This window comes from Chanodichthys erythropterus, chromosome 10, assembly GCF_024489055.1.
Source record: "Chanodichthys erythropterus isolate Z2021 chromosome 10, ASM2448905v1, whole genome shotgun sequence".
Classification (NCBI taxonomy): domain Eukaryota; kingdom Metazoa; phylum Chordata; class Actinopteri; order Cypriniformes; family Xenocyprididae; genus Chanodichthys; species Chanodichthys erythropterus.
The window spans coordinates 35971573-35997994 of record NC_090230.1 but is presented as its reverse complement, the minus strand read 5'-3'; the positions used below and the strand labels follow the sequence as shown (position 1 = coordinate 35997994).

The following is a 26422-nucleotide window of genomic DNA, read 5'->3' as shown; positions in this document are numbered from 1 at the left end:
TGCACATGGTCTGCACCATCACTATAGGCGGAGTACACGAGGACACTCCCTCTAGCCGGTCGTGAGAGTTTACTTCCCAAGTCTGAAAACCTTTATTTTTCACATGTGAGTCCTGTCAGCACAGGGTGGATCAAAAGAGCATGTTGCTCTGAATGGTACATACTTGAAATAGGCCATAATGCAGTGATTGTTTTAGCAATTTGCTGATAATCAAGTGGATTATATATAATTATGGTGATTTTACATTATTAATAACAATTACATAACTAGAAGTGATTTACACACCCACTACCACACTGTAAAAAAATTATTTATCACAATATTTTTTTTTTCAAATCAACTTAATGTGGTTCAGATAACATAATATTGAGTTTCTGTTGATTAAATCAATCGCTTTCATTGTATTAACTCAAATTTTTGATTTCAATGAACTTAAAATTTTAAGGCAACCAGGTAACTTACTTTTTAAGTTAAACCAACAATTCTTTTTTACAGTGTACATGTATACATGTAAATATTTTTACACATGCATGTGTGTGTGTTTATATATACAAAATAAATATACACAGTACACACACATATTATGTAAACACAAACTTTTATTTTGCATGCAATTAATCGTGATTAATCATTTAACAGCACTAATTATGGTGATTTTACATTAATAATAACAATTACATAACTAGAAATGATTTACACACCGACTACCACACTGTAAAAAAAATGATTTATCACAATATTTTTTTTTTCAAATCAACTTAATTAATGTGGTTCAGATAACATAATATTGAGTTTCTGTTGATTAAATCAATCGCTTTCATTTTTGATTTCAATGAACTTAAAATTAAGGCAACCAGGTAACTTACTTTTTAAGTTAAACCAACAATTCTTTTTTACAGTGTACATGTATACATGTAAAAAAAAATTCTACACATGCATAAATATACACAGTACACACACATATTATTTAAACACAAACTTTTATTTTGTATGCAATTAATCGTGATTAATCATTTGACAGCACTAATTATGGTGATTTTACATTAATAATAACAATTACATAACTAGGAATGATTTACACACCCATTACCACTGTAATAATTATTAACAACTTAATTAATGTGGTTCAGATAACATAATATTTTGAGTTGCTGTTGATTAAACCAATCGCCTTCATAGCATTAACTCAAATTTTTAATTTTAATGAACTCAAAATTTTAAGGTAACCAGGTGACTTACTTTAAGTTAAACCAACATTTTTTTTTTTTTTTTTACAATGCAGTGTTATTTTAGTATTACTGAGACACTATTATAGTTTTTTCAGGCTACTGTTTTGAATTTGTTTTTATTTTTCATTTTAAAGTTTAGAGTTTTTGTTAATGTCTGTATAGTTAACTATAAAAACCCTGCTCATTACAAAAAAAAAACGTCTATAAACACTGATGGATAGTACATGCATTGATTAGTACTTTTTATTTTAAAATACTTATTTCAATATTAATAATAAGAATTCAAAATGAGCATTCAGTTCAAACTCACACTTTAAAAATGCAAAGCAATCATGATCTAAATGGCCATTTATGCTTATTTTTCATTTGTTTACAAACAAACTTTATTTCTCTTAATTTACTTAATGCCTATGTTCTTAAATTATTTTAAATGGACTTTGTCTATGTTTATGAAATGTATAAATAGCCTACTATATAAATTATCTTGACTGGATCATAAGATGGCACTTAATTAATCATAGTGACATTTTAATGAAAATGTATTGTCTTTAATATTCTCTTTATGGCTCCAGTGAGTATAACAAAATAATTGCCTACTTTATTTTACCAATGGCCAATGGGTGACCGTTAATGTATCGCAGCCAATGAGAGACTAGAAAAGGCTGTTGCTTTTTTTCCCCTTCTCATTCCTCACAGATAGGAGGCGTCATGTTATGACTGTCTCTCGTCACAACTGTGAAGATTTACTGTCCAAACACGACGAAAGAGGAACTGCTATAATTAATTACGAAGCCTAAATGTTATCACAGCATACTTTATATGGATGGCCATTATGGTACGTAACCAAACAAGAAGCATTAATCCAATAACAAAGGACAAAAGCGGCCTACAGCAGCGATGACACGGATGTGCCTGTTTCCATCATATGGGCCTTTGGGCTCCGTCATTTATCAGTTCACACACAGCCAAATAATAAATAAAAAGTAGGCTAAATGAATGTTAAAACAGAGCGCCAACTCCGTTTCGAGGAAACAGCTTATTATGAGGATGAGGAAAAAAATTTGAAATATAACTTAACATCTTAACAATAAATACAAGACGAAATATGCATGTAAGAACAAAGTTATATTCATTACGATATAAAAACATTTAGGTGAGTGCAGCATCTCTTTGTAAATATACTTACCACACTATAAATATAGGTATTACAATACATCTTTATCACAATTCTAAATAAGAAAATGTTAAAGTAAAATGTTATTAAAATAATTGTCCACGTTGAGAATTGCACACCGTCGTTTCTGTTTAGTTTCCTCAGATTTCAGGATTTAAAAAAAAGGAACATTAAAAAGAAAATGCACTCATTACTGCAATCAAAAATCCTGTTTAATTTAAATTTCAGACATCCTCTATATTACATTAAAATATTTAAAAAATAAAAAATATTTTTTTAAAAGAGTAGCTATCTTAAGAATGAACTTTTCAAGAATGCCCTATAGCCTAATTAAAGCTCAAATAGCTTAAATGGCGAAGCTGAATGTCGAAATTTATCGAGGATCCAATCCAGCTGTCCAGAGCACAAATGAAGCTTTACGCACGCGTCTGCATATCGAGTAACCTAACAACGACGACAACAAATAAACTAAAATATATAAACTGGTGTCGACTGAGATCTCTTTAAGCCCCTAGAAACAGCTTGCGTTCGCAGGTTACGAAGATAAAGAGGATTTTCCTAATTAAACACACGGGTGCCATAAAACGGCCTCATGACCCACTTCAGCCCTGGGCGGCAGGAAACGATGTGGTCACCACGTCTTCAGTCCTTTTTTCAGGCATATTCGGACACCAGTCCTGTTTTAGACTATGGCAGAAAGACAAAATCGTATTGGTGTGCATGCAATAACAAGCGTGAATCCTAAAAGCGAAAGACAGATGGTGCGTTTCCTTGCGCAATACCATTCTGGTTGATAAATTGGACCTGGCGTCGCCCCAAACGCACAGAAAGAAGGGGAAAGAGAGAAAAAAAACAAAGAGGCAATGACCAAATTCCAATGTTGAGATGCTTGGGTAATAAATCTGTCCGTTCTCCATATAAGATATATGGAATAAGATACATATACAAAATTGCATAGCCATAAATTGTGCAAAACACGACAATTTGCATACCACATACCGGTATGTGTTGCAACACTGTGGTATATTCACCAGATGATCTGAGAAAGCTAAGTAGTGCGCAATCCTGCATGCATCACGTCAAATGATCCTCTGAATGGCTGGCGAATAAACTGCACCGAATGTTCTGAAAGGGGGACGAGAGAGAGAGAGCACAGAGGACTGGATATTCCCTTTGTACTTGCTGATTGAAATGCCACACAGTGTTTGAGAGCCTTTCTCCGACCTTAAATGGTTAGGTGGGTGCAGTCACTCACATCCCGGACCCGTGGCATGCGTCCAAGCTCTCAGATTACTGCTGTGTGCTTTTGTGCCACAGGGTTTCCAGCGCCTTGCGCAGCAGCGTCGAGGGCGCGTGTTGCGCACGAGATATTACTGCGAGTTTGTGCAATATCCTCGCTTCTCAAACAGCAAGCCCCTCTGACCACATCTAGTCAGTTTGTGTTTGTAATGGTTGCCACGTATAAAAGGCAGAATCAGCTGAAACAGCGACCGACAGCCTCGCCCATAAATGGCGCAGCAGCCTTTCTTTTCCACTTGTGAAGACGCCATGTTGAAAATGAGAACAGCAGAGAAGCCATTAAACAACAGGCTATTTCTGAGGTCGCTTTGGACATGGGTCAGCAACGAGAGGTGTCTAGAATAATGATTTTTTACACCTTTATATCTCTTTTTAGCCTCACAATTATCCCCACAGGAAAACAATACTTGTATTTTTAAAAACGAGTTTTAAACATAAATATGATTTTAATGTTACCTGTTAAAAACAGTGATTCCCAAGTCATGTTGTCAAATAAGGTCGCATAAACTATTACCTTCGAAAAGAAAAAGCACATTTTCTTTCTTCTGAATGATGATGAAGTGCAAGCGAGTGAATTTCTCTTGTCATTCTGTCTTCAGGAAGAGAAAGAGAGGGATTGTTTGCATATTGCAATATCTAAAAGTGCCTCAAGATTTCCAGCAGCTCCACTCGTTGGAGACTGCGCAGATTGGTGTGTTAAATGGTGAATTATGTCGAAAAACGAAGGCAGAAAAATGGTTATTGTCGTTTTCTTCCTTTTAGGCGTTGCAACCCAACCCCCTCTTTAAAGCCAGTGTTAAAGGATCCGACGATGGGAATGAAAACGTTCCTGTTTCTTCATCGTATAGGCCTGATAGAATTATTTCAACAAAATGTTAAGGTAAATATCTCTGTTAGTGTATTAATAATTATGTGTGTTTATAAGTCTTATTTATACATTATCTCTAAAGTCAGCTATAAACTGTTAAGAGACTAATAGTGTTATAAAATGAAAGTGTGCCCTTGGCACAAGGTCAAATATATAGTGAGTGTTCACTCACTGAAAATAATACCAATTGACAAATGGATTTCCATCCCATTGTAAAGTCAGGAATACACTATTCCTAATTTGCATGTCATGAAAGAGACGTGAATTCAACCAATTTCTTTAAGTATCAGTTTACTTTAAAAAATAAATTAATTAATTTAAAAAAAAAAAATGTTTTGATACCAGTACTGCTGTAGGGTTAAAAACTGTGAGGCGCAGCCAGGGTGAGCATTAACACGACCACAAACCCTATCAATCATACCTGTGATTCAGCATTTTTGCAAAAGGCCAATCGTCCTTTTTCTCTATGGCCTGCCTTGTTTGCTGAAATGTGAGAAGCAATCAATTTAAATTGATATTTAAAAATAAAAAAATAAAAAAAAAGAACAACATGCAACTGAATGCACTGAAGACAAAGCTTGGCTCAAAACTAATGACACTCAGGGAACACTAAAAAGAAATAGAAGTTCAGTCAAGTTACATAAAATGCCTCAGTTTAATTAACAATAAAACATTTATTTTGCAGCTAAATAAGCAAAGACAATAAAGATAAACTTACTTATTGATTAATGCTTGGCCCTGAACAAGGCAGGGCCTTAAAAGCAGTTGGTTATTTTCATGTGTTGTTTTTTTCTTTTCTTTTTTTTTTTACATTCTAGTTAGTAATAATATAACCAAATGCAAAATGTTTATTCAGTAGCATTTTACTAAAGAATAAAATGCTGTTATATGGGTGTGCCATGACCTAGTTTGCTGGGACAAAGATGGTTTCCAGGAAGAGAAAAAAAGTTTAAAAATGTCAAAGGGATATCATCCAACATTTCATCTTCCTTCTTCTCAGATCCTGTAAACAGAAACACTGTATGTATTAAATAGTCCATAAAAGGCTGATGAAACCAAGATTTAGATCCCTTTAGGAACAAAGGAAACCCATTTTGGCCATTGAGTCCCAATGTAGGAGAAAATGGCTGCGCCTGCATTCAGCCTTCTTTCTGCTCTCTGTAGGAAGAACTGAAGGCTGTGCTTCTAATAGCTGAATCTACCATGGTGCTTCAATCTGATTGGCCAGAGAGGGAACTGCTGTTAACCAGCCAATTGCCCAAGCACCGCAGAATATCAAACAATGTTGGGAATGGACTGAAAAATGTACCACAACTAGCATTAGAACAAGAAAAAGAAAACTAACGTTAGATGTTTAAACAGAATAGTAGCTTTGCTTTTATAAGGTGGCTCCTCGTTAAAGTTCATTTTACTGACACATTCTGAATGCGTGACTTGAATCATATTCCGGGATAACTCTTTAAATCCAAGCAAAACTTCATTTAATTTTTAAACAGAATCATTTGGGCTTTCCGTGCGTGTCCCAAATCAGTTTTAACAACCTTCCCCAGCGCTGCTCCTCCATGTCCATCTTGTATTTAACGTCCATGTAAATCTATCGTGCAGATTCAACGCGTTCCAAACCTTCGTTTTTCAGCTCGAAATCTAAGATATTTCTACTCCCCACTCGTTTATCACACTTAACTTCACGTGTACGTTTTATTGAAAGTCACACAAAAATATTGCTTCAACTAAACAATTAAGAATAATAAATCGAAAGTGCGTGTCGAATGTGCCGGAAGGTTGAGATACTGGTGTATTGTGGGAGAGACAGAAACCCCAGACTAGAGGCACACAATATGTGTTGGCTCGCAAAAAGGAGGCAGTATCTTTAAAATCATGTAATGTGATCGGCGAAAGGTTCAAGATCTAGCCGTTTTATATAAAACTACTCGATCGGGCACAAAATGTCCAGACCAGGAGAAAGAAATAAGCTAAATGAAGATCACGGTAGAAGACAGAGTTCAAGTAAGCTTTCTCTTTTTTCTTCCTCTGTAATGTCTGTTTCGGGCACAGCTTCAAACCCCCCGATTTCTGCAACGTACTGTTTGTGTGCAATTATCAATCTTTGCGGTGTCAGTATTATGAAGCGTACTTTGTGTTTTTGTCATATCTTCGTTAGGTTTGGCGAACGGAATGGAGAACAACCATCCTATCTGCAGTTCGGGAGAGAAACGAAGTCATCATTGGAGAAGTTACAAGTTGATTATTGACCCAGCGCTGAAAAAGGGATCGCATAAACTGTATCGCTACGATGGACTGCACTTCAACATGCCGGTGAGCGGAACGAGTCGTTACAACGGCCAGAACCGGATACAGCGACCCGTGTATTGTCGCGCTGAATGGATATATAATATCACTGGCGTTGTAAACACCTGACACAGCACGTCAAAGAGTTGACAAACTTTCATTACTGACCACTATTTTTTTTTTTTTAAATAAAAAAAACAAACAAACAAGTGAGACCAACTCTCGTTGTGTTGACAGCGACGTGTCCAGTTTGAGCTGACTGTGTAAAGTACACACTTACTTGCGTAAAGTGCTTCTAAACGTGTGTGTGTGTGTGTGTGTGTGTGTTTGTTTGCAGAACCCCGGGATGCCACCCGTGGACATCGTCCGAGACCCGAGAATCGGTCGTCTGTGGACTAAGTACAAGGAGACTGATCTCCCGGTTCCCAAATTTAAGGTAGTTCGGTCACACCCCCTGACACATGTGTGAATATGACTTGACTGTTTTCAAGTATCCAACTGCCAGACGTTTGACGTTCACTGGGCATTTCGTACTATCTAACGTATTTTTCGCTTTTGAATTAAAAAACGAGTGTTTTAACGGTCAGTTTTCCAAAATATCCTTTCATACAGTGCGTTTGGGATAGTTGGTCCATTTTGAACAACAACAACAAACAAACGTTCTATTTCAAATAGCCGTTTTATTTTCCACAGATCGACGAGTGTTATATTGGTCGCGTGCCCCCGAAGGAGGTCACGTTCGCCAAACTCAACGACAACGTCAGAGAGGGATTCCTCACTGACATGTGCAAGAAGTTCGGCGATATTGAGGAGGTGGAGATTTTGTACAATCCGAAGAACAAAAAACATCTCGGTATTGCTAAAGTTGTATTCGGAACCGTCAAAGCGGCGAAAGATGCTGTCCAGAACCTGCACAACACGTCTGTCATGGGCAACATCATCCACGTGGAGCTGGACCCTAAAGGTAAGGATGAATTAAATGTTAAAATACTGAACTGGAGATGTGTAACTGTATTATTATTGTGTCATCTGACTAAAATGTCACATGTGTTTGTATTTTTGAATAGATTGTTTGTAACATCATGTCACGTGCGAAAATTTACGTTGGTTGCTTGGTAACCACTAAACGGCATGTCAGCGGCTGAGGGATTTACTGATGTGTTTGCTTTGATATTTTACGTGAAAAAGGATGCGTTTTAACTATTAACTAAAAATTTAGTTGTAGTTACAAGCAAAATGGCAGTTGTTTTAAAACAATATAATATGAGAACAGACGCTGAAGTATTTAGATGTAAAATGTATGTGTTTTAGAAGATATAGGAGCTGGTTAACCACGACTAAAACAACAGTTTTGCATCTTTTTTTAACGTTAAATCCTTCTTTTAGACTTATTACTGAAAGTCAAGCACACTGAATTGTCATTAACTTTGTAAAAATGATATCCTAAAGGCAGGATGACAGCTGTAGTGGGTTTTCCCCTCTCTTAAAGAGACAGTACCGTTTCAACTGTGACCATCAGTCACGTGAATACAAAGTGCTGTAATTTCATGCATGATATTTTATGTGTACATATCAATTGTCTATGTATATAAACAATATATTGTACATTTGAAAATGGTAAACCTATTAAACATTTTAACATATAAAATGTTTTATTTAACATTTAATTGTTTTAGTGATTTTATCTTTATCTTCCTGTAGTATTTGGAAATAGCACTTTTCTAGTAAGATTGACACTGAAGTAAATTTTTTGTAATAATAATGCTCTTGTGACAACAAACTCCTTTCTTTCTTTCTTTCTTTCTTTCTTTCTTTCTTTCTAGGTTGTAATGCAACTAATACATAAAATGTGGTATTTCTTTTAGATGTAGCCCACGTTGTGTTTCTGTGATCAATGTGCATTCTCACCCATCTGTTTAGGTGAAAATCGCCAAAGATACTTACAGCGTCTGATCAATGGAAGTTATACTCCACTCACTCTTCCAGTTGGTGGTGAAGAAGCCTGTGAAGTTTCTCCACGCAGCTTGGCAGAAGCCCTGCTGGTAAAAACCAAACATTATACCATTACATGTGACTTTATTTATAGAAAATATTGGAACAGTTAAATGTTAAAATTCAAAACAAAGATAAAGATAGTATTTAAGGTTTTTTTTTTATGCACGAACAGAGCCTCAATGAATGTGCTGTCCTGAAATGTAACCCCTTACAAGTAGCTTTAGGCAGCCAGATTAATTTAATTGAAATGTTTTGTTCAAACAGTTCAAAATCAATTAACTGGTTCAGTTTATTACAAAAAAGTTAAACTTTCTTTCTCTCTCTCTCTCTCTCTCTCTCTCTCTATATATATATATATATAAAATAATGTTTATGTATACATGTGTGTATATATGTATGTACACTACCTTTCAAAAGTTTGGGATCGGTAAGATTTTTAATGTTTTTAAAAGAAGTTTCGTCTGCTCACCAAGGCTACATTTATTTAATTAAAAATACAGTAAAAACAGTAATATTGTGAGATATTATTACAATATAAAATAACTGTTTTCTATTTGAATATATTTTACAAAGTAATTTATTCCTGTGATCAAAGCTGAATTTTCAGCATCATTACTCCAGTCTTCAGTGTCACATGATCCTTCAGAAATCATTCTAATATGCCGATCTGCTGCTCAAGAAACATTTATGATTATTTTCAATGTTGAAAACAGTTGTGTACTTCTTTTTTTCAGGATTCCTTGATGAATAGAAAGTTCAGAAGAACAGCATTTATCTGAAATACAAAGCTTTTGTAACATTATACACTACCATTCAAAAGTTTGGGGTCAGTAAGAATTTTTATTTGTATTTTTTTGAAAAGAAATGAATAGTTTCATTCTACAAGAATGCATTAAATCGATCAAAAGTGACAGTAAAGACATTTATAATGTTTCAAAAGATTATATTTCAAGTTCTTTTGAACTTTCTATTCATCAACGAATCCTGGAAAAAAAAAAATATTGTAAACAAATATTTTCTGAAGGATCATGGGACACTGAAGACTGGAGTAATGATGCTGAAAATTCAGCTTTGCCAACACAAGAAAAAATTACATTTTAAAATATTTTCAAATAAAAAGTTATTTTAAACTGTAATAATATTTCACAATATAACTGTTTTTACTGTATTTTTAATTAAATAAATGCAGCCTTGGTGAGCAGACAAAACTTATTTTGAAAACATTAAAAATCTTACCGATCCCAAACTTTTGAAAGGTAGTGTACATACATATATCATAGTTTAATACTCTATAGACCAATTGAATGATTTCAAATTTAAAACCATTTGAGATGCAATGTAGAATTTCTTGTCAGTTAGAACAGAAGAAATCTTCACATTCAAAATGTTTACTGTAGTTCCTTTTTCTGTATTTGTCTTCATCATTTAATAGCTAATGTGATTAATAATGTATCCTAATAATAATAATAATAATAATAATAATACAGCTTTTATAATGTGGAGTTTTGAGATTTTTCTTAAATATTATCCTTTGTTAACTAACAGATAAAAAATGAATGCTCGTCATGACACACAGAATTTTAAAACAAATGGTATTTTACACCAGCACACTGTATAACATGCTTTGAGTCCCTCTTCAACAGAAAGTCTTTATCTCTAATCCAGTTTATCAGTTCAGCAGGTGGTTAAATGGACACCAACTGAAATGCACCTAATAACTGCTACCAGCAGAGAGCTGCAGACTGTTATTGCACTTTGAACGGATCCCCCTCAGTTTTGGCCATTATCACACAGTGGGGCCATATGAAAACAGAGATTGCCATTAACTTATGTTTATACAATGTATTTGATTAGCGTGTTAATTGTTAATGCCAGTAGAACTGGCCTGTGCTTTTGTTTGCAGAAAGTTTGCACTGTGAAAGTCAGAAACAAACATGTTTAAGTTAGTCTCATCGCGCTTTTGTGTCCACAGGCATGCGAGCCCTCGCGAAGACTGCTCGAAGGCAGTTCTTCTGCAGTCACGGGCACAGCCACGCCGGGTGGCACCAACACACCCTTGTCCCTGGATACGGCCTACTCCAGCCTAAGGCAGGATACGCCACAGTCCCAGGGAACCCCGCACACCCCGCGCCCATCAGGCACCCCATTCTCTCAGGACTCCAGCTACTCCAGCAGGCAGGGCACGCCAGCGTTCCAGCCGAACCGTGCGGAATCCTCGGGAGGCTACAAGGCAAGGAGACATGAAACCAAATTCCAGGACGCCTATAATCGCAGACCGGAAAGACACTATGTCCACGGCACAGGAGGGGCGCACCGTGGCAATGCAGAGCAAGCGCCCAGTTTTAAGCAACATCAGCCACCTGAGCCTCCGTCGCCTGTTTTTGCGCACACGACACCGCCACCAGCGAGTGCGAATTTCAAAACTGCTTTCTCTCCTTATCAGCCGCCAATGCCCCCAGTTTACCCTCACACGGAGCCCTCCTTCCACCAGCCTGTTCAGCGGGAAGTGGATTATAGGAGACCGCCTCAAGCCCCGCCTCCCCCAAGTACCGACTTCATGCCCGTCAGAGACAGGCCTTCAACGCCGCCAATCCCCGAGCCTCCCCCTGCCCCAGAGACCCAACCAGCTACGCCTCCTCCCTCCACGCCAGAGCCCTGTCCGTCGCTGGGCTCCCCCACCCAAGATTCCGAACGCAACAGCCTGGACTCCCGCATAGAAATGCTCCTTAAGCCCTTCCTGAACGAGCGTGGAGACTCGGACGCTGAGGTGCGCATGGACGGAAGCCCGATCTCCTCATCGTCCTCGCAGCTTTCCCCCATCCCGCCCCAGCGGCTCTCGCGGCCTTCAAGCACCGGCCTGGAGGACATCAGCCCTACCCCGCTTCCTGATTCCGATGATGACGAACCTATCCCTGGTACTACTTCCCTGTTGACTAACTCAAGGGCCATGTCGCCCTGCAACATGCACAGTAAAAGCAGTGTGGGAGAACCACGGACGCCCATGGACAAAATGGACACGGTAAGACCTGGGATGCACTCTATCTTTACTTTTATCTGAACTGTACTGTTAAGTCAAATCACATTTATTTATGTAGCACTTTATAAAATACAGATTGTTTCAAAGCAGCTTCACAATATTAAAGGATTAGTTCATTTCAGAATTAAAATTTCCTGATAATTTACTCACCCCATGCCATCCAAGATCCAAGAAATTGAGGTTTTTGAGGAGAACATTCCAGGATTTTTCTCCATAATGGACTTCAACAGTTACCAATGGGATGAAGGTCCAAATTACAGTTTCAGTGCAGCTTCAAAGGGCTCTACACGATCCCAAACGTGGAATAAGGGTCTTATGTAGAAAAACAATCTGTCATTTTCTAAAAAAAAATGAATATTATATACTTTTTATCCACAAATGCTCATCTTGCACTGCTCTGCGATGCGCCACGCATTACATAATCATGTTGGAAAGATCACGCGTGACGTATTCCTCAACTGGGATCGTGTAGAACTCTTTGAAGCTGCATTGAAACTGCAGTTTGGACCTCAAACTGTTGGTAACTGTTGAAGTCCAATATATGGAGAAAAATCCTGGAATGTTTTCCTTAAAAACCTTCATTTATTTTCGACCGAAGAAAGAAAGACTTGAACATCTTGGATGACATGGGGGTGAGTAAATTATCAGGAAATTTTAATTCTGAAGTGAACAAATCCTTTAATGTTCTTCAGTTTGGACACAGGCAATGTACAACAGCTATAAAAAAAGATGTCATTATTGAGCTCAGTTCAGTTCAGTGTTAGTTCGTTAGTCATGAAGCAAATTCAACTAAAAAGCAGCTCTACAGAAGATAATAGTGTTATTATTTAGCTCAAATCAGTTTAGTGTTGATTCAATTTAGTTCAAATTGTAACTAAGTAGCGATGCTTCTAACCTAACTACATCTTTTGATGGTGTGACAGTTTTTCAGCATTTTTCAGCGAGTAGCAACAAAATGCTTTTTTAGCACTTTGTATTGCACATAGCTTTACGGCTGCATTAACAGCCGTTTTCAAGTGCACTCTCCTGAAATGTTCCCTTTTTCAAGTAATAAAGTTTTATTGAATTAGTTTGCTCAGACAGGTTGAAAAACAATGAACTGATTCATAAGTTGCAATAAATCAGTTATTTGTTTTTTAAACCGTTTTATTTGACACATTTCTAGTAAAATATTAAGTTAAATGCTGCTGTTTAGTGCTGTTTTTGACTTTTGTGGCAGATTTCAAAAATGTAATCTGATATATTTACTATAGTATTTACATATACCGTGATATTTTTTTTTAAAGATATTGCCCCTAAATGGGTTCAGTGTAGTTAGCTACTGTTTGCCAATAGTTTGTAGTGTAGCTAACTGCTTGAAGGCTTTTGATGTGTTGATAAATATAATATTATGAATTGCTGTATGGAGGGTTTCAGGACCCAGGAGAAATGTAGGAGGAACCGTACTCATCTTCCTTTAAAGAGGCTCTTTACTTTCCCTTTTGTTTCACATTTTAGCAAAAGAAGAAATTGTGCAATCTGGCTGCAAAAACAAGTTTTTGTATCCTCTTTTTCTTTTCTATTTGCTTTGAAATCTCAAAGATGTCATATGTTTTTTCTTCTTCTTCATTTCAGTTTAATTTAGATTCCAGTGTGCAATGTTTTGTGGTGCTTATAGGTCTAGGCGAAAGACTTCTTGGCATCACTGTTTGCTTGAGATTTTGCAATTCAACTGTTTGTGACATATCAGCAGCATGCTGAAAAATAGAAAGTTTAGCCTGGCACAGTTTAAGTCCTACATGTTAATCTCTACCAAATAGTCTAAGAAGCATTGCATGCCATGGAAAAATCTGAGAATCTTGGCCGTCTGCAGTAAGGACGTAAACGGACTCTGTTTTGTAAATTAACTTGTTTGCATTACAGCCCCCAGCTCTGTACAGCAAACCCATGAAATATGATCCTACTGTGGATGCCGCTCATGTGCAACACACTTTCACTTCCTCTTACACATAGTACAACATGAGAAACAATGCACAGCCGTTAGCTCACTTTTGTGATTTACTTCCTGCTTAAAAGCTGGAACATCAGGATAGTGCTGTTCTTATTAAATCTCCGAAACCACTGTTCAACAAGAAATATGCAGACCGGCCAACATGTACACATTTTGCATAGCAGGTACGAATTTTGACCTCAAAGTACGCTGGTATGATTTGTAGACCAGCCAACATGTACGCATTTTGCGTAGTGGGTACGCATTTTGACCTCAAAGTACGCTGGTACGATTTGTAGACCTGCCAACATGTACGCATTTTGTGTAGTGGGTACGCATTTTGAACTCAAAAGTACGCTGGTACGATTTGTCACTCTAAACTACACAAAAACCTGGCTCTGTGCACGTGTCTATGGTAGTACTTCAAATCAACCAAAAGAAAAAGAGTTTGACCAATCATAGCTCTGGGTTCATTTCCCCAAATAGCAAGAAGGGATGATTGACAAATGCGTAAGGCCTATCATTTAAAAGGGACTGCAAGTCTACAGCAACACAAAATCCCGCTCGATCTCCCTCCGCCGTCTCAGTGACTGAATTCTCAAGCGAGGACAGTACTGTAGTCACGCACTTTTAACTCCTTAAGCTAAACGGGTATAAAATGCTCAAGTAATGTTTAACAACAAATCGAAATAAAATGGAAATCACTATATGGCTTAAGGTGCGGTCACACTGCACTTTTCGTTCCATTGACTTCAAAACGCATTAGAATGCGTCAGACCGGAAACACAAGCTTGTGTGAAAAATGTAGCATTTTGCTGCTTTCCAAAGTTCAAGTTTGGTGAACTCTGACCTGCGAATTCGCATCACATGAAGACATGCGACCAGTAGAAGATCGATTCGTCATGGCATGACCTCTTAGCTGAATTAAAAGAATGAGATTTTTGCAGTAAAGTCGAATAGGTTCTATATTTTTACATTTTGAATGTATTACTTTAAGTTGTATGTTGAATTAATGTTTATAAAAAAGACGCTGTAGACAGAGATGTCATTTCACGACCGTTACAGCATCCAAATAAATTTCGCACATTCAAAGTCTAGTGTGACTGCGGCTTTAGTGATTATGAAAGTGCAGTGATTTGTGAACAACTGACAAGAGCGAGTCTGGGGAAACGGCGTTTATGTATTTAATCTCAGTGTTGAGAAACGTATAACCTACGTGTGTTGCGTTACTGTGTTAATAATAACTAAAGTACCTAATTATGTTACATAGCCTACTCATTGAGTATGAAAACTAGCGCGTTCGTTACTTATGGATTAAAAAGTAGGCTACCGTTGTATCAGTGCTGCGCGAGCTCTCTCTCTCACAAACACGGACGCGCGCACACACAGAGAGACAAGATAATTGTAAAATGAAAAATTGACGGGCTAAGTTTAAATTTTGTTCTTGCTTGTTAATTTTTTGTTGGAAAGCATTTTGTATTATCCATCCGTGTTTTTAAAATTCGTTAAATGATGGACGCTTTAGTTAACACAACCCCCCGTTATATGTCGGACTAACTTCTACTTGATATTCTTTAATACTCGATTCGCTCTTATGGGTCCTGTCTATTCATTGTCAACTGTTTTCTATAAATATGTTTGTATTGGCTAACATTTATTCAGTTAATGAGTGTCCTGTTTAAAATGTGCAATGTTCAAACGCAAAGACAGCACGTCACAAATAGAAGCCCTTTTCCCTGTGGGATTTAGTATCATATTAGGATATTTGAATAATTAAGTATTTTAAATGAATCGTATGTAAACTTAGTGTTTTTACTGTTTTCTAAGGGTTTCTTAATTTTATACCAGTTTTCATTACAAAACCTATATAAACGACTGTCAGGTTAGTCATAGTATGTAAATATAGCCTACTTGAAATTGCAAACAAAAAATTATTTTAGTTCATATTAAATAATTGAATGCGATTCACTTGTATAAGCACACGTTATGCAAAGCAATATTAATCATGAATTTAAAAAATGCTTTTGAGCAGGTGTGAAATTTTTGAATTGGGTCAAATTCAAAAAAAATTTACAGTCAAAATTAGATTTGCGAAGATAGATGTGTGTGTGCACGTGTTTTTGTGACATATCAGGACACAAATTTGTATAATGGCATGGGTATGACATAGGCATTACAAGGAGAGGGCGACTTATGAGGACATTACCCCATGTCCCCATTTTTCAAAAGGCTTATAAATCATACAGAAGTTTTTTTAGGAAGTAAAAATGTGCAGTTTCCTGTGATGGTTAGGTTTAGGGGTAGGGTTGATGTAGGGTGATAGAAAATACGGTTTGTACAGTATAAAAACCATTACGCCTATGGAATGTCCCTACAATTCACAAAAACAAACCTGTGTGAGTATGTGAGTGTGGCTTGTGTATTGCATTGTCAAAAAAAAAAAAAACCCGTGTCCCGTCCCACAGTGGTACTCATAAAATTTTCCAAGGTTGGCAGGTCAGATTATGTCATATTTGAAAGTGTTTGGGTTCCTACATTCAAATTTCCTGTAATCAAGTGTTTCAAGACAATATTATTACTTTTGCTTTTCATAGCTTTAATTGTTAAATGCAAGTATTAAAAAAATCATTTTCGGTAATTGAAATGAAGCTGCAGCTAACTAAAAAAAGTTGAGCCCCATTGAACTAAAAAATACTATGGAAGTCAATGGGGCTCATAAACTGTTTGGTTACCGACTATCTTCAAAATATCATCTTTTATGTTCAGCAGAAGAAAGAAATTTATACAGGCTTAGAACAACTTGATAGTGAGTGAATGATGATAAAATTTTCATTTTGGGGTGAACTATCCCTTTAATTTGTCATATACACAATATTATGTTCACAAATATCAAGAGAACTTTATTGTAATTTTATTTCCAGATCAAGTTAAATAAGGGAAGAAAGTTAAGAATTCAGGATCTGTTCATAGATGTGCAATAGTTGTCAAACCAAAGGTAATATAGACAATAGATTGTGTTTATCTCCCTTTTTGCGTTGTACGTGTCTAGTTTGTGCTCTAAAGCCCAAAGTATACTTCACTTCTTCATCAAAAGAGTACATACTATATGCGCACCACTGGATTTTTGTAACTGCGCATACTTGTACGTGCAGGTTACACATGCGCATTTAATTTTTTTGGCAGTAATTAGTTTATCCACAAGGTGGCAACCGTGCCCTGGGGCCGTCCATTCGCAAGGTAGTCAAAGAAAGACTGCATAAACAGAACAGACTGGAACGCATGCAAGCTACAGCAAGGATGGAGACCTACATAGACGAGATTGTGCAAAGAGGTTAGAAAGTACCCTCATTACCCAACTCTAGCATGAAACAATTCAAAGATGTTTACAGGGGTTGTATCTTGTGTCAAGAGATTGCTCAAAACTGCGCATGCGTCGAATGCTTCTGTACGTACACGAGTCAAATGAAGTATACTTTGTTTTTTTTACGCATATACAGTCGAACGCACAGCTTTCAAAGTATACCCAGGGCTTAACAAGAGATTTTTTTTTTTTACATAGGGCCATCAGTCATCAGGTGAAGACATGGAGATTTCTGATGATGAGATGCCTGGCACACCGATCACTAGCGGGGACTGTTCCAAAAGCATTGTGGTCAACTCTGCGGTGTCTCCAATGCAGACAATTCCCATGCCTCCACCAGGGTTCCCCCCACTGCCCCCTCCACAAGCAGGCTTCCCTCTGCCGCCGCCTCCTCTTCCACCCCATTCATCCGTTCCGCACATGGCTGGCCCTCCTGGAGTGGGTCCCCATCCGATGCTACACCCGTTGGCCCATTACCCCCCTGGCATGATGCCTATTATGCAGGTGGACCTGATGAGCTCCTTACCACAGTGGGGCAGCGTTCACATGTCCTTTCAGATGCAGACTCAGATGCTAAGTCGCATGGCACAGAGCCAGCGACCGTACCCTTACCCTCACTTCATCAGTGAAGCTGCTGCTGCCGCCATGCAGTTTGGGGGCCCATATCCACCTCTGTCTATGGTTGGTGCCCCTACAGGCACTGTGGGGCATGGGCAACCCTGGCCCCTACCCAACATGCCCAAGTTCAACCCTGCTGTTCCCCCTCCCGGCTATGAGCCCCAAAAGGAAGACCCACACAAAGCCACAGTGGATGGAGTGCTTATGGTTATTGTCAAAGAGCTGAAGGCCATCATGAAAAGAGATCTCAACCGTAAGATGGTGGAGGTGGTGGCCTTCAGGGCGTTTGATGAGTGGTGGGACAAACAGGAGCGATCGGCTAAGGTAAGCGCCATTCCACAAACTCAGTCCTGTTTTAAATGTTACATGATACACGTTGCCGGAAATGTAAATACATTTGTAAATGAATCATAACAAATTCAGCAAATTTGTTTTTCAAGCTATTTAAGTCATGCCAGGTACAAAATCACTGTCAAGTTGATAAGTAACTTTCATAAGTATTGTTTCCCTTTATTTGGAGTGTTGGACAAGAAGTCATTTAGAGTGTTGGATCATTGTACGTTCAGCCTAAATGTTTTTGAACTGCAATGATATATCAGAACAAAATGTGACAAACCCATCTCTGATTGGTAGCAAGAATGTTATTAGTGTCAACAAAGTAATGTTTTTGACCTGTATCAATTATTTGTGTATGCAGTAGATTATAGTAGCATGCAATAAGAATGCTGTTCCAAGAAATATTATTTAAGGTTTTATTTAAAATCATAAATATACTCAGTTTTTGCTTTTTTTGTTTATTTTGACAAGCAAATTTTTTTTTCCTTTGAGGCAGATAGTAGTAGACAAACTTAGGGAACTATTAAAAATATGATTTTCTTTTAATCTGGCTTTAATATGATTAGAACTGTTTTGGAACAATTAGTCAAAAGGAAAATCATTGCTTGTTAAGTTTTCAAATTATGGAACTGCTTAACCTGAGGACATGTTATTATACTAGCAGAATTATCTGATGTTATCATGTTTCTGTATCTGCAGGCTACACTTACACCTGTGAAGACAGGTGAGGGCAAAGAAGAGGAGAAAGAACGGGCCAAACCCAAAGAGACTATATCCTCTAGCCTACTGGAAAACTGGAACAAGGTTGAGAGTCTGGGCTTCGAGGGAATGGGTCTCAGCATCGGACTGCGTGGTGCCATTCGGTTACCGTCCTTCAAGGTACCAAACTACCATCCTGTTTTTTTTTTGGGGGGGGGGGGGGGGGGTGGGGTGTTTTGGGGCTATTGTACTTTTAAGTTGCTCATTATCAATTGCTACTCATTTTTTTTGCAGGTTAAGAGGAAACAACCCCCTGAGCCGGCATCCACCAATGACAACAAGAGGGTGCGACCATCGACACCTGTCGATGATGAGCTGGAAGATGAAGGTGTGTGCAGATATTTGATCTTCAAATGCTTTAAGTTGTTTCATGCCATTTCTATAAACTAACTCGGTAAGGCCGGTTCTCAGAGTCGGAAAGAACAGATCTTCGCATGGATGGATCCAGAACGGATGGCAGTGGTTCTTCTGCCAAGCGTAGGCCAGCCAGGCCTCTGGAGCTGGACAGCGAAGGCGAGGAAGAGGAGGAAACCTCCGGGAAAGAGGAGTCATCACTTTCAGACCATGAAGAGGAGCCCGTGGAAGATGCCTCTGAGAGGTTGTCCTCTGGCAAGGTGAGCACCAATCCATAGTACTTCAAAAAGGGGGAAGTAATAGTACTATTTTAACAGTTTATAAAAGGACTGATAATTGAAAATTTGACCAACGTAATTGGCATCTGTGATAGCTTTAAGTAATAAATCAGGTGTAGTTTTTATTTGAGCCTAACATTACACAAAAAAACCTTGCCTTCATAGGATATGGAAGATGAGGAAGATGACGAAAAGAAGAGCAAATCAGACTCCAGCGAGAGTGAATCATCTGACTCATCAGATGACGGTAATGACTATTAATGGCGAGAGGTTGATGAATATTGTGCCCTTGTGGACACTGTAATGGGCCTGAGTTAATGACCTTCACTATTTTTCCTCCCTCAGAAGCTTCTAGCTCATCGTCCTCTAAATCTGATTCCGATTCCTCTGGGAGTGACAGCTCGTCTGACTACGAATCGAGTTCGGAGGTGGAAGAGGAAGAAGAGGAAGAAGAAGAGCAGGCAGTGGGAATAGAGGATGAAGATGAAGATGACGCACAAACCTCATCGTCATCTTCGTCTTCCTCATCATCGTCCTCTAATGAAGAAGAGGATGTTGATGTAAAATCCCCCAGTACCCCCATAGGACCACCACCAGAAGATGAACCAAGCGACTTGAGCAGACTGGAGGCATTAGAAAAGGCAGAGATTGATAACAAACATAGTATGGTGAGCTCAATCAAGCCTGGAATTAATGACCTGCGGCCCCCATCACCCAAAGGATTGCCAGGTCAGACTCTCGACTGTTTTTTAGCTTGATGTTCCTATAGCAGTTGAGAATTGTGTGTGTGTTGATGAGGTCAGATCATAATTGGTTGTTATCTCTTTCAGTTGATGAACCTGACATTGATTTGGAGGTCAGTATTCCAGTGCCCAAAGCTGAAGCCAACCTGGATGATGTCGGTAGCTTGCGGCCACCCACTCCAACAGGTTCGTTTGCAGATGGTGATCAGGACACCCGACCAAAGATCCCTGCAGAAGACATCCCCAGAACCCCTGGTCGTGATGGCCCAGTTCCCCTAGAGTCAGAGGCCGCAATCCCTCGGTCTCTTCCTACACCTTCCATGCACCTTCCACTTCCCCCCAATCATGCCCTTGAAGCACGATCCCTTCTGCCACCCCGTGAAGCTTTGCCGGATATGCCTGTCCGTGGGCGGTTGCCTACGGAAGAGGACATCCCACGCACACCGGGGAGAGACCTTATGGACAGACCCCGGGGTTTGGGCAAGTCTCAGAGCACTGATACGGTTCCTGTCACACCAGGTAGTGACGCTCCACTAACAGGTAACAGCTTGAGCTCGCCGCATATTCCCGGCAGCCCTTTCTCTTACCCTGCTCAATCCCCTGTCCTCAGCGCTGGTATCCCTCGGACTCCGGGTAGAGACCTTACTTTCACCCCAGCTTTCCCTGACTCTGCTGCTTTATCTGCAGGCCTTCCCATTCACAGGAAGGCCTCGTCTGAGAGCTTGGAGGAGAAGTCTGTCTTTAAAGAGCCTCAACTCAGTGCCTCTCCCCAGGCCAGCCTACCTAACAATGCAGCTTCTTCCCCATTCCCTGGTCCTCCCCTTCCTGCTGCTTCACTTCAGGAGCCAGCTCTGCCTCCCCAAGGCTCCTCTCCCACTTCTGTAGAGATTTCCTCTCCTGCTGCTCCAAAAGATCTACCTGTGCCAATGATAGATGTTCCTGTGCCCTTAGATGCTACTCCAACCAAGAGAAAACCGGGACGTCCCAAGGCTAAAAAGGAGGCTATTGAGGCCCCTCAAGACTCTGAAGAGCCTCCAGCTCCAGTGGTGGCCTCTTTACCTCCAGACCTACCAGTAAATGACATGTACCCAGACCACCCTTCAGAGACCTTCAAAGGTGAAGATGGTGATTCCACAGCCATGGAGGAAGAGGAAAACCAATCCCAGACAGTCGTACCTGAGGTGGAAGACAGGGTGAATTACGTTGAGGAACCTGTTCAGAAGACGCGCCGACAGAGGCGGGGCTGGCAGGAGTTGTTGTTGTCCATGCACTCCCCTGTGACATCACCGCGCCGCCCCAGCTTCTTGCCCCGTTCAGAATTTGAGGAGATGACCATCTTGTATGACATCTGGAATGATGGCATTGACGAGGAGGACATCCGATACCTTAAGATCACTTACGACAAGATGCTTCAGCAGGACAATGGCAACGACTGGCTCAATGACACCCTCTGGGTCCACCATCCTCATATCCTTTACTGCTTCAGTTTTAAGGTGTGGTCGCATTAGCGAAATTTAACAGACAAATAAAGGTCCACTGTCTATTACAGTAGCGTAGCGATGTATGAAGCACAGCTCACACAGAAGTCACTTTCACGAGTTCACACTTACAAATAAGTCAGAGTAAATGGTAAGTGTATTTGGTGTGCTGTCTGAGGAGAGGGCTCCGGGCCCGGTATTTGGCCTGAACCCAGAGTACTCTCTCCACCCAATGGAGGGATGCTTAAAACTGTTGAGGAATGTAGGTGAGTTGACTGTGTATACGTTTCCTCTCATGCTAATAGAAGTGGTAATTGCTGATGAAGTTGATTGGATTGGATAGATTATTTGTACATGCTCCTCCCAAACTTGAAACATCATTTCAAACCAAGCACCTTTCTGTTGGTCAGCGCAGTGAATTTGCGGGACCAACTTGAACCTGTTGCAAAATCACTAGGGGCACAAATTCTACAACCATAGTGGCACTAAACAGAGTAGCAGAATTGAATTGCTTTTCTTAAGTTGATGTTGAGAAAGTATTGAAAGTATTGAGTACAGTATTCAAATAACAAAATAATGACCTATTTTTTAATGTTATTTACTAGTATTTGCAAAACTGTTATGTGGAGACCTATCTATTCCTGAAAAGAAAGCTGTATTTCCTTGACTCCTCTGAACCTACCAACATGGGCAGTGCATCAGGGGTGAAGAAGAAGCGGAAAGAGGATGGTCTACGAGACCATGTCACCGGCTGCGCCCGCAGCGAGGGCTACTATAAAATCGACAAGAAAGACAAACTGAAATACCTGGACAGCTCACGCCTGCAGTCCGAAGAGCCTGATGTGGACACTCAGGTAAGCTGCAGTGATAAAATACTGAAGTTTACTCCCAATCAATACTTCATTAAGCTGGTTTGCTGAAGGCCCTGACATGCTTGTTTGTGTGTGTGATTTCAGGGGAAGAGTATTCCAGCACAGCCCCAAGTGTCCACTAGGGCAGGTTCAGAACGGCGGTCTGAACAGCGCCGCCTGCTGTCGTCCTTCAGTTGCGACAGTGACCTCCTCAAGTTCAACCAGCTCAAGGTAGGACAAGCAAAATCCACCTATTTATATCTTGAAAATATTAGCCAAGGCAACATCCAATGACTCGCACTGTTTCCACAGTTCCGTAAAAAGAAGATCCGGTTCTGTAAAAGTCACATTCATGACTGGGGATTGTTTGCCATGGAACCTATTGCTGCTGATGAGATGGTTATCGAATATGTCGGCCAGAATATCCGACAGGTAAGGGTAAAGTCAACCAAACTTTCAGCATGGTTGCTTTTTGTGTGGTCTGTTCATAACTGTCTCGTCCCCATTTGCAGGTTATTGCAGATATGCGAGAGAAGCGCTATGAGGATGAGGGCATCGGCAGTAGCTACATGTTCCGTGTGGATCACGATACCATTATAGATGCAACCAAATGTGGCAACTTTGCCCGCTTCATCAATCATAGTTGCAATGTGAGTTTTGTGCTTGTATGTGCTTGTACATTTTTTTTTTTTTTTTTAATTGAAAACCATATTGATCATTTCCTCCTTTGTGTCTCCCAGCCGAACTGTTATGCCAAGGTCATCACTGTGGAATCGCAGAAAAAGATCGTCATCTACTCCCGGCAGCCAATAAATGTTAACGAGGAGATCACCTACGACTACAAGTTCCCCATTGAGGATGAGAAAATCCCGTGCCTCTGTGGCGCAGAGAACTGCAGGGGAACCTTAAACTAACCCCAACGGATAGGTGAGAACTTTGTTAAAAACATGCACTGCCCCACAACAAGACCAGACACCTCGTCTTCTGAAGCTACAGAAGAAATAGTGGGTGAAATCCAACACATCCACTGGATATATTGTGCAGCTAAGTGTCTGGGACTTGTTTTTTGTACTTTTTCATGATTGTTTACGAATTACAGGTGCTCTATCAAGCATAAAAAAGAGTTTTCTACCACTCTTCCATTGACCTCTATGGTAATGGACATATTTTTTCCCAAAACCTTTGGGCATCAAGTTTGTTGTCTGCCCATTTGGCACAGTTTGTCTTTGCTGTGGAGCTCCTGCTCCTCGTCAGTCCCTTTTTCCTCTGCGGTTTGGTTTGGAGAGACCTCCCCGTCCCTTGAACTCTGACCCCGAACACTTTAAGCTGCTCATATCTGTCCCACACGCACAAAATTCTTCTGTCAGTTTTTTTTTTTTTTGTCCTTGTCCTCCAAGCCCAACAAGATTCATTCAGTATGAAGTTTAGTGTGTTGTCAGACCTCACTGTAACAACCCAGAAGATTTAGCATTCAGCATGACACTAACCAATGTCGGGGGAATTGTCTTCACTTTGCAGAACATTCAACAAAAGCACACCTGTGCCGGCCACAAAGCAAATCAGTAGAAAAAGGGCCACAGCTCAGGCAAATTTACACAAAGTGAAACGCTCCTACAATATTTCAGCCAGCGCTGCATATGACACCTACGGACTGGACCTTTTTTAAAGGATCAAAAGCAAATCAAACAATACACTACACTTAATTCTTTCTTTTATTCAAGCCATTTTTTTTACAACCAGATCTGTAATCTGCTCATTTGAGTGTGTCTGCTGCCCCCTATCTTCTGTAAGGTGTAACGGCAGAAAGCTGCTCGTCTCGATTCAGATTCCACTCTCAAGCTGTACAGCTTAGTATTAACTATGTATTTGTCATGTCAGCTCACTATTTCACCAGATAAACATGCAGAGATCCAATTGGCTTCAGGCACTGGTGCTCGGATTTTCTATTATCTCGCCAATATGATGCTGCTATTCTGCAAATGTGTATCCCTTTTTTTTGTTCACTTTAAGATGACAAAATCCACCTGCACTGGTTTTAGGTCAGTTAGCATGGGTTTTCATAGTATTAGTTCTCTGTGAGTGCGGTAACAGTCGCACAGCACTGATGCTTTTCAAAGAGGTTGCCCAGACACCAATTGATCTAATCTAAGTAGTGTCACTGGTGTTTAAGATAGCAGACCCTGGAGTATTAGGTCCGTCAACCTGGAAATGTCTGCAGTGGAAACAGAAAATCAAGTACGAAGTCGAATACAGTGCCAAATGTGTACTTCAAGGCAAACCTTTTTCCACTTGTCTGTGTGTGTATGTGTGTGTTTGTACGAATGACCTAAGCTCACTGGTACTTCGGATGACCCTTCTGCTCAGTATTTAACCATCGTAATGTTTAAACTGCTATTACAGCTTCATTCAGCCAAATTTCCCTTTGAAAGCAGAAGACTCTCTGATCTGCGAGGCAGCATGGAGACTGTGCTTATCTTTGTGATTTGGTTATGTTAATAAATGCACTAGAGGCTTCCAACCCCCCGTCAAGCCAAATGGCACTCACAAGACCAAGCTATGAAACGCGTCCTTCACGTTAGATCACTCACAGGGTAAGGTCTCCCAGCTTTTTTGTTATTTTTCTTTTTAAATATGTTTATATTGTACAGGATATGATGGTTTGTATAAAGGAATGGGGCTTTTTTATCTCGATGGGGAGTGATGATGCATCGTTCTGCTTTTATGAGCGACAAATGGAGTATTTAAAATGAATATTTTTCAGGGATCATTATAAAAAAAGGGGTTGAATAGCTAATTTAAAGACAATGATGCATCTTGTACATAACACAGATTTGTACTTCCTTTTGAAAGATTGTTTCTTGTAGAAACGTCTTTTTTTCTGCCCATTTTCCTTTGGATTCTTATGTGTAAATACTTTAACTGTGAATATATAAATATAAATATATATATATTTTTGTTCCTGAGGATTTGCTACAGTGTCACGGCTCAGAAAGGTCTATTTGACAGTGAGTGCAGAGAGCTGGTGGCAGTATTTTCAGCTTGTGTCAAGCTTTAATTTTTATTTTTGGTTGTAAATTCTATGAAAATCTGTTTGCAGTGTGGGGGAAAAGCATTATCGTTCAGATACGGCAAGGGACATCGGTGAAATTGGCCTTTATCCCCTGTCTATTTATTATACCACAAATGTATGGAAAAAAGATCATGGAAAAAATAAAGGATTTTTTTTTCAGCTGCCTTGTCTTGTTGTTAATCTCTTAATCATGTGTCACTGTTATATAATGTTAGATGTTTTCTCAGGGTCAGTTCCTGTGTACAGAGTTAGCAGGAACAGGATTTCAAATGTGAGTTTAATTAGAATTAATAACTTAACATGTTTTTGTCAGTAGGAGGTCTCGGCACACTCTGGTCTCACCATCTGTCCTTCATATTGCCTTGCTTCATAGCTCTATTCATAGGTTTACCCTTTCTAAAAGCCCCAGAGAGGCATTTAAAAGGATTCAGCTAGTGTTTGTAATGTATTTAGTTTCTACTTGCTGAGAAAATAGCTTTTTTTTTTTACAGACTACAATGTGCATAAGCAATCTTTTTATCGCATGTTTCTACTCCCTTTTCCCCCCTGGATTTTGATCCAGAGATTCAGTACACTTTCAGAAGTTTCGTAATAGCCCCCCACCCACCATTTAACAGTGAAAACATGGAAAGCCGCTGTTGTCAAATTTTGACTCCCTTCCCAATTATTATCCAATTATTATTATCAATTTCTAGTGTTATTACCATTTAAGTA

The 26422-nt window shown here is 39.4% G+C and overlaps 1 protein-coding gene across 4 annotated transcripts; it reads left to right on the top strand.

Moving 5' to 3' along the window:
* Positions 1–114: 114 nt before the first annotated feature.
* Positions 115–25837, top strand: setd1ba (SET domain containing 1B, histone lysine methyltransferase a). 4 transcript variants are annotated; one of them, XM_067397551.1, is made up of 19 exons: positions 115–4034; positions 4465–4582; positions 6732–6886; positions 7197–7295; positions 7553–7823; positions 8780–8901; positions 10827–11873; positions 17420–18163; positions 18875–19054; positions 19169–19262; positions 19346–19548; positions 19732–19813; positions 19912–20295; positions 20397–21776; positions 22466–22641; positions 22744–22869; positions 22951–23070; positions 23151–23288; positions 23379–25837. In XM_067397551.1, exons 3-19 carry the CDS (start codon positions 6746–6748, stop codon positions 23550–23552), a joined length of 5481 nt encoding a protein of 1826 aa, XP_067253652.1. In that variant the 5' UTR covers positions 115–4034; positions 4465–4582; positions 6732–6745; the 3' UTR covers positions 23553–25837. The 4 variants fall into 4 exon arrangements, with proteins under 4 accessions (XP_067253652.1, XP_067253653.1, XP_067253651.1 ...); XM_067397552.1 differs by lacking the exons at positions 115–4034; positions 4465–4582 and adding an exon at positions 5060–6577 and having other exon boundaries at positions 20397–20849; positions 21261–21776; XM_067397550.1 differs by lacking the exons at positions 115–4034; positions 4465–4582 and adding an exon at positions 5060–6577 and having other exon boundaries at positions 19915–20295.
* Positions 25838–26422: the final 585 nt, after the last annotated feature.